The 12867-nt window shown below is 35.5% G+C and overlaps 1 protein-coding gene across 2 annotated transcripts; it reads right to left on the minus strand.

Annotated features, from left to right (window-relative positions):
* Positions 1 to 1642: 1642 nt before the first annotated feature.
* On the minus strand, positions 1643 to 7028 carry LOC103963857. Of its 2 annotated transcripts, none has more exons than XM_009376710.3 (6): positions 6522 to 7028; positions 5467 to 5684; positions 5136 to 5203; positions 3122 to 4730; positions 2633 to 3037; positions 1643 to 2531 (listed from the first exon to the last, which is right to left on the minus strand). In XM_009376710.3, the coding sequence occupies exons 2-6, from the start codon at positions 5657 to 5659 to the stop codon at positions 1993 to 1995; spliced, it is 2814 nt and encodes a 937-aa protein (XP_009374985.2). In that variant the 5' UTR covers positions 5660 to 5684; positions 6522 to 7028; the 3' UTR covers positions 1643 to 1992. The 2 variants fall into 2 exon arrangements, with proteins under 2 accessions (XP_009374985.2, XP_018507059.2); XM_018651543.2 differs by lacking the exon at positions 6522 to 7028 and adding an exon at positions 6266 to 6475.
* Between the last annotated feature and the right edge of the window lie 5839 nt (positions 7029 to 12867).

Below are 12867 nucleotides of genomic sequence, written 5' to 3' on the forward strand. Positions count from 1 at the left end.
AGTTTAAAGAATCCATTTTCAATAAAGTTCCAAAAAAAATAAGCAGTCCATCAACACTTGAGTAATAATCTAATTACTAACAACCACATTATTTAGTTTATAAAATTTAATTTCCCTAGCAATTATCCATATTAGATATCAACCCTAGTACAAAACCGAAGGCACTAGCTGACATTGGCTTGCATTCATTCAGTAAAATCTCAAATGAAGGAATATATTGAACAATGACTATAAAATCTAGTGGTTGAGATGTTTTGAGTTAGGAACAAAAAATTTGCGCACTTTAGGAAAAGCGGTACTCGGAGAGCGAGGAATCAAACACATCAACTCATTGCAAGGATGAATGCTCTCAATTTCTTGAACTAGTACTCTCTTGCACTCTAGAGAAATTGAAGAAACTAGTTAAAACCGACTGTCATTAGTACTTGAATTTCAAAGGAATTAAGTGTCAAAATTCAAGTTCGAAGGAAATTACGTGAGACTTAACTTGAGTTTCAAGAAATGTAAATATAATCAATCCTCGTACACGTATCAGTGTTTCACTTGTTCGGAAAAGATAAGGTTCCAAAACCTCAGTTTAATTAGACTTGGTACATGTCGGTATTTCACTTGTCCGGAACATATGATTACAAGGGCCGCAGCCAAGGGAAGTACAGAAAGCCAACTCAGGGCTAACAACGTCTGACAGAAACACAGTAAAGGAAAGCCGTCTCAAGGATCATTTGTCATAAAAACCCATTTTTGAATGGCCTTTTAAGATATCGCATGTACATAATATGAGAAGTGAAGAGTTAAATGGCTATTACCAAAATTAGGGGGATAGTGGATATACAATTGCAGATGATACTTGTTTCGGCCAATGCCCTTAACACTTGTGATTTGGCACAAATATTGTGTGTCAAACTTTGTTTGGGACTGTGTTCCGATCACGACCAACCTCAGAGCTAACTTGTACAAATCCTGGTCGCCATCTGCGTGCAGTACGATTTCCCAAAATGTGAAAGGGAACGGCAATAATATGGTATGATCGGGAGCACATTATAGTGGGGGGCAAAGAAAAATAGAATGGTCAACAATACGAGTTTGAGGCTTCAGAGTTAGAACGAGGTAGCGTATGTACTTCTGAGTTTTGGTGTAATATGAAAGCAGGCTATTATATAACAGAGCCCTAACAATTAGTGTTCAACTTACCTAATTTTCCTATTCAACATGAAGTTAAATGTACAGAAACTATTAGTACCATTTGTCAGCAATAAGTACCTCTCATACATGGAAACATTGATGGGTTCCGAGTTTGCTTACCAAAAGAAAGAATAGGGTTCTTATTCATTTACCCAAAAAAGGTTTCTAATTTAGAAAACTCTAGCATTCAGTAATTAAGCTCTCGTCCACAGAATCGTACAGTTTGTAGTTGTACATATACCCAGACTAGCAGGTGTTCATGAATAACAGGTTTAAGTTTCTGATGCATTAATAGGTATCCTAAAGAGTGTCAATCTAAGAAAATTAAACGACACTATTGAACGGAAGCAATGAATACATGGACAACTCAGCCTTTTATATGATTCCTTTCTTCACTTTGTTTTGTTAGCTAGTTTGAAATACATTGTTGGCTTATTCCGTCGACACTAGACCATAGACAAAGCATAAGGCTTGTTATCTTGCTTGATATATACATTGACGTCCCCTTACAGAATAAAATGACACAAATAGCTAGTAGCTACAAGAGGTTTGATATAAACTATACAGAGTATACTCAAAATTTGATCCAAGGGTACTTCATACCGATCTTATGCACGTTAGAAAAGAAGTTCCTTGATCCAGCTCCACACGTAGTAACCTTGTTTTTGCATGTTTGTTCAAGGAGTCATAAGACATTACTCAAGTGGCTTGAAACCAGTTCTTCTAACCTGCCTGAGCTTGCCAAATTACCTTGGTCCAACTCAGACCAAAGCTAATATATAGTGGCAATATAAATTTTCTGAAGGGTTGTTAAAATATGGTTTCCATGATCAATTCTTCTAAAACGCCTTCTACCATCTTAAAAATGACCTCCTCAGAATCATTCCGGAGATCTAGCCATGCCCCAGAGCATGCTATGTCCTTTTCAACAATTTGTTGCAATGTCTGTGGCAATGAATGCGGTAAGAGGTACCAATCAACAGACTTCATCACCTCATGAATCACAGCATTCTCGGAAAATTGTCTTGAGGCAATTGGCTTGATAAATGACACCCAAGGGGAGCATGGAAGATGAGTATGATATACCCCGTCAAGGACTTCATTTATACAGTCAAAGAACAGCATCCAATCACTATTGAATTGGTTAGCCTGTAACTTTACTGCATCAAACAAGAATGGATCAAGCAGTTGATCTGATGAATGGGGCATCAGTGAGAGCTCATTCCAATTTGGGGTGGAAGCTTGCAACACTGCCTTAATGTACTCAGAGATAACTTGGTGTTCCCTCAAAGAAGAAGTTTCAGGGTCCAAATGGGACCTCGTAAGAGAATGAGAATGGTGCTCTTCAGCTGCAGAAATGGATGCATGGTTTACCTCAGTCAGACTCACATGAAGTGGATAGGGGAAAAGAAAAAGAAAGGAAAAATGGTAGGTCTTGGTGAAGGCTTACCAGGTTCAAATATGGTGCTTGCGGGACTGGTGGCGTCTACAAAATACTGCTCAAGTACAGAAACTGGACTTGGCTGCTCTCGTTTACCTTTGATGTTATCAGAATCTTCCACCCTCTGAATACTTGGAGTTGATGAGAAAACATCTGGTGAAGATGTTAATGGCTGATCCTCAAAATGATTAGTTTCTCCTTGGTATGTAGCATCAGTAGTCTCTATGGTATTGGTCTTCTCCGTGTTCTCTGGTTTGGATAGAACTTCCAAAGAACTAGTTTCCCCTGATTGGATAGTATCCTTGACTTCTATGGTAGTTAATTTGTCTGTGCTGTCCGATTCAGAGGGAAATTCTAAGGAATTTGCTTCTCCTCGGTGCATGGTGGAATTATTCTCTAAAATTTGGACACAGCCTGCAGAAGATTGATTATTAGCTAAGAAAATAGAACATAAGTAAATATCAAATAATGAAAAATATGTAATTACTAACTCCATACCTTTAGGCCTTGAATTATCTCCCAGCCCTTTGATGTCAATATTTTGCAGTATATCAAGAACTTGCAATTGATCATCAAGTTTCTTATTCTCAGGCATGGCCTCTACGTCCTGCCTCAGTGGAGTCAAGTAGCAGGTTTTCTTTTCTTTCTGAAGCCTAGACTTGTTCTCATATACCAGTTGGTAATTGCTGTAGGGTGAAAATCGCATTGGTTCATCAACAAATGTATTTTCCCAGTCCCTCTCCGGACTGCGTGTAGGCAAAAAGTCATCCTCAGGAAATGATGCCACCCCTTCGCAGGTTTTTGGTGTCCGTCTTACAAAGTTGTTCTTATCCTTGTTTCCCTTCAGTAACAATTCTGACAGATGTTCCAAAGACTGCGCAAAAGTCTTTTTCTTTGGTTGGCTAACAAGTGAAATGTTTGGGTTTTGAAGGCCAGTTCCACTGGTTGATGCAGTTGCACATCCAATGCTTGATTCACATTCATTCACCTTGCCTGTGTTGTTTCTGTTCTCAGTATCAAAAGAAGACTTGCTAACTACTCCACTGTCAGCAGAATTATTGGTGCTAGGCGAATTTCTTCTCATGATTTTGACACCTTTTCCTTTAGAGTCTTCTGAGCCTTGGCAAGGAGATATTTGAAGTGTACCATTGATTGTTTTCGAGTCCTGCTCTTTGCTGCTTACCCCTATAGCACGTCTCAGTTTCCTCTTCATACGGCTGAGGGAAAAAATTGCAGGCCTCTGACTTTCCCCATCTTTGTTAAAGCTATAATAAGATTGCATAGAGGAGCAAGAATAGATACCGTCGGAAGAATTTTGAAATCTTGGTGGGCCAGCTGTTAAAACTACTATTCTCTCTGCAAATTCAGAATCACTACTTTCCTGAGATAGGTAAAAATCAGAGGAATTTAAATTGTGAATGCCGGGAGGACCTTTAGATTGCCTTGCTTTACTTGTCCTACATTCAGAAATGTTCTCTTCACAGACAGATTTACTCTGATGTTTTCTTGTCTGAGATTCTCGGGGGTCCTCGATGTGTTTAACTATCAGAGAATTCGGGTCTTGTAGGAGTTCTACAAACAATTCTTTATTCGAATTCAAAATCTGCAACGCATCTGATAATTGTTTAGACTGGTGGTTCACCCCATCAATGAATTTCTGACTTATGATGGCATCCGCTGCATTCATCTGTACCGGCAGATGATTATTTTCATTAATCTGGCCATACTTAACGTAATCAATACTTTTACAGCCACATCCTCGTCGCTTTTTTCTATGCTCCTCCTTGCTTAATACTTCCGGCAATGCTGCTGAGCTGAGCTTATTTAAAGGTTTTTCCGCTGAAGTTGAATTAGAAGGTTTTCGATGCTTAGTGTCATTCTTCAGACCATGAAGAGGTATATCATGAGATCTCTGACGATTATTGCTGGTCTTTCCATTATTCTTTGGTAATGGACCAACAAATTTAGAATCAGATTGCAGATGTTTCACTTCATCAGCGGCAATGTTCTTATTCAACCGCAGCTCAGTGGACAACTCTTCCCCCTTAAGCTTTCTTTTACTTGCCATATCAGAATCAACTGTTTGAGTTTTGTTCTTCATTCCGTCCTGGAACAATTGAAGTTGCAAATCAGCTAATTTGCTTTAGCGTATACTATGTCAGCAGTCAGCTGTGTGAGAGAATATTAAAGAAAACAGAACAAAAAATGAAGGAAACTTTGTCAAACCATGAATGTTCTCAAACTCCGAAATTTTGTCTACCATTAATATTTCTCCCAGATGCTTTGAAGAGCCTATTAATATATCGGTTACATTTGTTTCTCTTGCATAGTACTCCCGTAATTGATCAAATAGCATATTGGCAATGTATATACACACACACACGCACAGAACTCAGAAGAGTCGAAACAGAAAAACTAGCAGACATCAGGAATCATAAGAATCGGTCCTTTGAACAAACATTCAGGTACGTGAAACCAAGTTTGATTGTAAAAGTAGACCGGTGGAACTTACATCCATGTTTTCGCACTTCTCATGTATTTTGTTAGGCAAATCAAGCTTGGTCCTTAAATTTCCATCATCTGCATACAAAGAAAAATTATGAATCTCTTCAGTACTGCAGGAAAAAATAAAAAATTCGGAGTATGTCTTATTCGGTACTTTTCGTTACTCAATAAGTCTATCACCAGTTTGCAAATGACCAACTGAAACCAGAAATAATTAAACAACGTTCAATTCACAGTTGTGCATGCGGTAATTTATAAAAATGTAGCAACCGGGTGAGTAAACAAAGTTCTTAGGAACTTGTATTTGTGATTATGCAATATGATTGAAAAATCCTTACCAATTCTCTTTAAATGCCTCCTGTGTGAAAGCAGCTTCTTATTCGAATGACCTTGACGAAAGTTAAAAAGGCCATATAAATGCCACATGCATCCTGTCTCGTACTTTTCGCAAACCATAGGGCTCTTTGGCATAGGGCTCTTCGGCATAGGACTTCTCGGCATAGGGCTTCTTGGCGATGCCATCCTTGCCATGATGAGTGAAATTGGGAGAGCTTGGCTATAGAAAATAACACCAAATTTACATCACCAAACTAGAGATTGTGCAAGGACGAACACCCAAGTATATAACATACAAGTTTTAGTCATTTCAAACCCAGTGACCCCAATAAGAATGCAGTTATTTTTCTCTTGGGTTGCATATAAACACACAAAGAATGACATGAACTTAACCAAGAAGAAATAGCATATAAACATATATATATATGTATGTATATATACATACATATACACACACACATAAATATGTTCGAAGTCGACAATTGCGGACCCTGATCTGATCTTCTATAAATATATGATTGTGATGTAGGTGCAGCCTGCACCAATAGTCTATGTTTGTGTCCTAAATTTTCTGTGTCCCACCATGTGAGTGTTTTTTCAACAATTCATAACAATAGGGATTTGTTTATTCAGAGATTAAAAAAAAAAAAAAAAAAATTTCAAATCCCCACGAACTCTTTTACCTTAAAATTTGAAACAAGTAAATAAATTTTCACTTTTTCAGCAGTTACATTAAAAATTAAGGAATAAAAACAGGAAAACGAGGAAATTCAAGTCAAAATATCTTCTACCATGTATTACCTCAATTCTTGCTAGCTAGCTGCCTCCAACTGTGATTAGCTCTTGATTAGCTAAAGTAGTAATTAAATTTTGTATAAACAGGTATCTTCTGTTTGTTTCTATGGAAAGTTTTTCCACTGAAATTCTTGTCCAGAAATCAAACCAAAAATATGACCATGTAACAAAAACTTGCATACCCAAGATTTCAAATTTCACAAATATCAAGTAAACTGAAGAAACTTAGACAGAGAGAGAGAGAGAGAGAGAGAGAGGGTACCTGAAAAAACTTGAGAAAAAAAAAATGGAAGCTTTATGCTTTTGGGCTGAGCAGAGAGCAACTATATATAAATTTCAAATCTTTAACATGAAACTGAATTAATGGCAAGAAGCCCAGAAAGAAAAATCTCAAATGGGAGGTGGAAAACCTTGAAGAATAAGAAGAATAATGGAAAATTAATGTAAAAAATATGGAAATAGAGATGAAAAATAAAAGCAAAGGATGTGAGAGATTTTATGGTGAAAGTGACTGGTGATTTGCAATTTGCATTGACAACGAGGATGAAGACTCGGGAGGAAAGCTTTCAACTGAAGAAAATATTAAGTTGCGTTGCTTTCCACTTCCCTCTCTCTCTCTCTCTCTCTCTCTCTCTCTCTCTCTCTCTGGCTTTCTGCATTTCCAACTTCAACCGTCATCCGACAGACTCATCACCTCCTCTCCTCCTATTTTTTTTGTTTTCATCAAGACTCTCTCTCTCTCTCTCTCTCTCTCTTCACGTTAAGCTAAAGAAAGATAAAAGATGTCTGTTTACGTGTTTGAATTTTATAATAAGATTTTTCTGCTATAAGCCTATAAATGCTTTGTTATATTTTATGATGTTAATGTTTACAAAAACAATGATATTGTTTACCCAAAAAAAAAAAACAATGATATTGTAAATAGACGGCCGTTGGACTTTTACAATGTTTTTTGGGGAGGTTCCACACTTCTTTTTACCTTCAAGATCTTATTTGTTAATTTTTGTCCTTTAATCTTTTTTATTTCATTTGATCTCTAAAAACCGAAATTGAGGTGTGTGTAGAAGGTTAAAGGGTGTTTGTGGATAGCAACACCATTTTCTTATATACAAGATATTTCACACTAAGGTCTCGTTTGATATAGAGGATTTAGGCTAGCTAAGCCACATAATAAGTCCGTTATAGTAATGTGATACCATACTTGCAATTCACAAAAGTTGAAACCAAACTTCTCGCTTATAAGTGATAAGAAATATCATTAAATCGTAATATTAGTGTCTATTTTATGAGACTTGCTAAATTAATGATAGAGGTTTCCTTCATTCTCGACAGGAAGAGGGTAATACTTTCATCGTACCTTATTGACGTGGCATCATTTTAATCTATAGTGTCATAATCAGGACTATTCATTCTTTTATTATCATAAAAATCAAATCTAGAAAGAAAAAAAATCATTCAATTTGTAGACTGTTTAGTAATCAATACGAATCAAAGAAATTGATAGTTTATCATTAAGATTCTACTTCATAATATAATTCTCGATATGTTCAACATGTATAGATGGGTAAACTGTATCCCAGTTGAATGAATTTTTCTAGAAACTATCTTTAAATAATGTTAAACAAAATAAACAATTTAGAATATCCTTATTGTATGACGAAACGATACCAAGTTAGTTTGTTTTTTTTCTTTTTTCTTTTTTTGACTTGTGCCCTCTCACCTGTCCAAATGATACCGTGCTAGTGGGGAAGAAGGAAATGAAATGAAAGAAGTATTCTCCTTGAATTATGATAATGGTTGATGGTAGCAAATTACACATGTTATATATCACGAAACTTATTAAATTAGTATTATTGGTGGTATTAACAAATTACTCGTCATATTCCATCAATTCAATAATTTTTGGATAATACTTGCATCCTTATGGAAGAATGAACATATTTAATTTTTAGTAAATAATGTACTTTTATAGCTTCTAAGTCGAACAATTAACACTTGCATCCCTGACTTGGAAGGATAAGATCACTCCTATTTGATATAAATTAGACTAAAAACAGTAAAGTTCTGTAAAATTGAAAACATTTACCAAACTATTGTTTCAGTTTATAAAAAAGTGAACAAAAATTGAAAACCAAATAGTTATTAAGAGAATCTTTAATTGGAGACCCTAATGTAGGGCCTCCACCATCACTTTTGATGACCACTTTAGGGTTTCCAAGAGAATATTCAAGTCCATAAAGAAATATTGGTTGTGACGGGGAGTCCTTATTGTTAACCTTTAAATTTATAGACTAAATTAGGGTCTCCATCACCACTTTTAACGATCATTTAAGGATTTCCAAGAGACTATTCGGATCCATAAAAGAATATTGGTTCTGATGGGGCAGTCCTTATGGTTGATCTTTAAATTTAGGGACTAAAGGTTTGAAAAAAAAAAATATCATTGTTAATAATAGCCGTTGATCTAAAAAATAAAAAATAGAACAATAACAAGAAGCTATAATAACTGTTGGTTATCAACTTTAAAACCCAAAAAAAAAAAAAAAAAAAAAAAAAAAAAAAAAAAAAAAAAAAAAGCATGTGTTGCGGGGCCGCTGAGGACGCTGCGTCACAAGTTATCCTCGAGTAATTGCTTTCCCGCGTCCATTCCAGCTTTGGTGTATACATCACTTGGTGGGGTATGTTTTCTCATAACAAAAACGATAGGGCTCCACCCTAATCAGTCCTTACCCAGTCCTAAGTATAAGGATTTTTTGAGGTCTCCGGCGAGATCCTATATATTAGAGTACTTTGAGGACTCTTTTTTAGCATATTGGAGGCATTATGGTCCCTATAGATGAATTCTAACTTCGGATGATCCTAATTAAGAGACGTTAGGTGCTAGTTTGCAAGCGGGTTGGAGCACCTATGTGCCCAAACAGGATTTAGGCAAAGGCCTAGGTGGACTAGGTAGATTTAAGTAAACTTATTGTGTATCATTACAAGTAAGTGCCTTTTTACACTTACAAATAAATATACTTGCATTGAAGATTTGAGGTTTATTATTTAACTAGGTTCATAATTCAACTTATAACACACAAAAATATTAGAATTTTTGTTTTAGTATTTTATGAATTTGATAGTATGAGAGTAAAGTGCAAGTGACTACGAATTCATAATACTTTACGAAATACTTTTCAGATGTCGTATGAATTTATAGGGAATTTTTGTACAAGTTAACATTGTCAAACATATGGTATACAAATATTGGTTGAGATATAACATCCGTTTGCTAATTAAAATGCTAGAGAGGCATAACTTGATTGGACAATGATTTTAAAAAAAATGAGAGTTGGTCAAGTAGGAAATGGAGAGAAAAAGTTTTTATTCTTCGTTGTAACCAATTTCCAAAAATAGCAGAGTCATAGTGGTCTTCTTTCTTCCATTACATCTTCACACCGTTACATGGTCCTTGAAGATTTTAACAGACGCTTCTTCGGACATCCGGATGACCATGGGATGACGTTTAATTAAGAACTATATTGGAGATGCTCTAACCGACCTCTAAACCCTCAAATCAGTTTTTACCCCTAGGAGGAGGATAAACGTATGAACAAAAAGAAAAGCTGCATTTTACATTGTGACGATGGAGACTTGTGGGATCATGAAATAGGGTGCGTTTTCGGATTTAGTGGGAGAGTTGTCGTCATTGGTGACAAAACACTGATATTGTCAATCTAATGATGTGATTCTGAAGGAAGCAAGCAGCCAATCCATGTATAGTTGATTGGTTGATCAGAAAACTTTTTAAAAAATTTGTCTGTTCTTACTCCCGATGTTTGAATTTCTTGTCTCAGCTTTTCAAATTTTGACCTCCATGATTTCACCTCACCGCCATGGATTCTGGATGCCTGGACGCCTGGACAGTGGATTATGAAATGGTTGCCAAAGATCTAAAACATAGAATATATCCAACCTTATTATATAAACATATAATTTATATGTACATGTTACAATAACTCCATGATTAAGTTGGAAGTCAATGCAACGATTCTTCCAATGCGTATGCAAATATATATACATACACATATATATGAGTAATGCTAAAGGATTAAATTTATAGACAAAGTTTTGAAAACTAAAAAACATGGAAGTTGATGATTGATTTATCACTTACATGTTGATAAATATCTTATTCTTATTAGTGACACATTATTTAGTTTACAAATTTAATTTTCAAATTGGATCTCTATAACACTACCTTATATGTATATACACGCTTATGCGTGCAAACTACTCTTGGCGTCGCATGCGATGGGTCGCTCAAGATTCCACTTGGGACCGCAAGCACCAACAGCCACGTGGCTATAACAAGTTTGCAAAAACAAGGAGGCTTAAATTTTTGAGCAAATTATTGTTCCTAGTGCACCGAAAGTCTACTAGCTAATTTAGCATTGGATAATATTATTTTAAACTAAATTTGTAAATCAAATGATGTGTCACCGCATGTTAATCGATATTTAATTAATAATCGAATCATCTACTATCACATCATTTGGTTTAAAAAATTTATTCTCCCTAACATTACCCTTTTATACACATTGTTGATTTCCTTCCTTACAATTTAAGTTTTTGGCGCGGTTTAACATGATATTAGAGTTTTGGTTTGATTGAGTAGTCATGCGTTCAAAGCTTCCAACTTTCATTTTTACGGATATTATATCTTTGGATGATGATAAAGAAAATCAACAGTTTTGATCTTATAAATAAGGGAACTTTAATGAAAAGTTTATGGTACTGTTCATTTTAACGAAAAACCATATTTTTACATTAAAAAGTAAATCATGGTACTATTCACTTCTTTATTTTGTCATTATCTTCAAAACTCAAAGTTTTCAAGCCCTTTTCATTAGTTTTCTTTATAAATAATCATTCGAATCGAAGATCGTTTAGTCATCTGAATGTATCAAACAAATCAACAATTCTCATGAATATGCTACTTGGTACTTACACTGTTAATTTATCTTAATGTATTTGAATAACTAAACAGTTTCCAACTCGCATTATTTTTTGTAAAGGTAATCTTCAAATGGAGAATAAGAGATTGAGTGATTCTAATTATGAAATTTTTATGATGAAAATACGTTATTTGCAAGTTAAGGCATGAGCTCATCCCTCCAATGGAGGAATATAAGTATTATCCGTTTAAAAATACATTGTTCACTTACTTGTATGAGATTGCCTCTCTAAAAAGCAATTATCTTACTTGTATGAGATTGCTTCTCTGGAAAGCAATTATGCTCATAAAGAATTTTTTTTTTAATTAAAAATCTTCTTGAAAAGAAAAGGGGCATTTTGATTTTCAAGTCCAAAAAATAGGATAAGTTTATAAAAAAACATTTTGAAAGGTAGATAACAAAATTAAAAACTTATGATGTAGACAATATAAGGGGCATTTAGATTCAGGTCTGAAAAATTCAACTGCATTTAGATTGAATCTAGTTCTATGTTCTTACTAGTTTAGGTCAATTGATCGTTTTTATTCTCATCTTACCCTTTATAGTAAAAATCAAAATACAAGTAAATTTTTTAACTTATGCATCATTTACTCAAATTTAGATTTCAAAATTTGAATCTTCATATTCCTTCAATATACCCACTATTTAAGAAAAAAAAAATTAAAAAGTACGAACAAAAGCCTGTGATAATACGCATTTATTATATTTTTGTAAATTGATATTGTGGGTCTACTTCCTGCAATTAAACATGCCTGTGTGTGTCTTATCCAAATGGACCATGCCCCCTCTAATGCCATGCAACATACGTCAATCTTGAAAATTGAAAAATTTTAAAAATGACTAACCACTAACAACTTAGAGTTTTTTCTCCGTCTGAGAGTCTTTCTCACATTCTGATGTGAGTCTTCACAAATCACGAAAATCCGGTGGCGCCGACCCTAACCGTGGCTAGGGTCGGTCGCGGTTTCCTCCCTTCTTTTTTCCTTTCCTTTGTTTTTTGTTTCTACTACTCTCTCCCCCTGCTTTCAACCCAAATCTATTCTATCCCTCTTACCTAGTTTGTGCCCCTCTTCTGTGTTCATCTTTATTCCGGTTTTCAGCAATGAATATCGTGGAGATCATGTGTAGAGCTCCGGTGGTTTTTCCAGCTCGAGTGTTTCTAACACCACCAACTTCTCCAACTTATCTGTCTTTTGCGGCAGCATTGTTCATGGGTTTCCATGGACTTCATCCTGATAGTTGCCTTCCGTTGTGTTGTTGTTGGCTATCCGTTCCTTGTGGTTGTGCTCGTGTAGCAGATCGGGGTAGGGTGCTGCGTTTGAAGAGGAGATACTCGGCTGGGGATGAGGGATTGGACGGATTTTGGTTGCTGCAACGGGGATGGTTGCAGTGGATGTTTCTAGTGTTCTTAAAGTTATCTGTGTGTTTGGGTTGCAACAATTGGTTGGCCCGTTGTACTTTGTTCTGTCTTGGCCCACTTTTTGCTTGTTCATGTATCTGTTTTGAGCCCTGTGTTGTTTGCTTGTTTGGTTTGTAATAAAAGTTGCACTTTGACCCCCAAAAAAAAAAAATCATGAAAATTGAAAACGATACAGATCTACGTAGGCTTGT

This window comes from the organism of the source record quoted next, unplaced genomic scaffold (assembly GCF_019419815.1).
Source record: "Pyrus x bretschneideri cultivar Hongxiangsu unplaced genomic scaffold, Pyrus_bretschneideri_v1 Contig3, whole genome shotgun sequence".
NCBI lineage: Eukaryota > Viridiplantae > Streptophyta > Magnoliopsida > Rosales > Rosaceae > Pyrus > Pyrus x bretschneideri.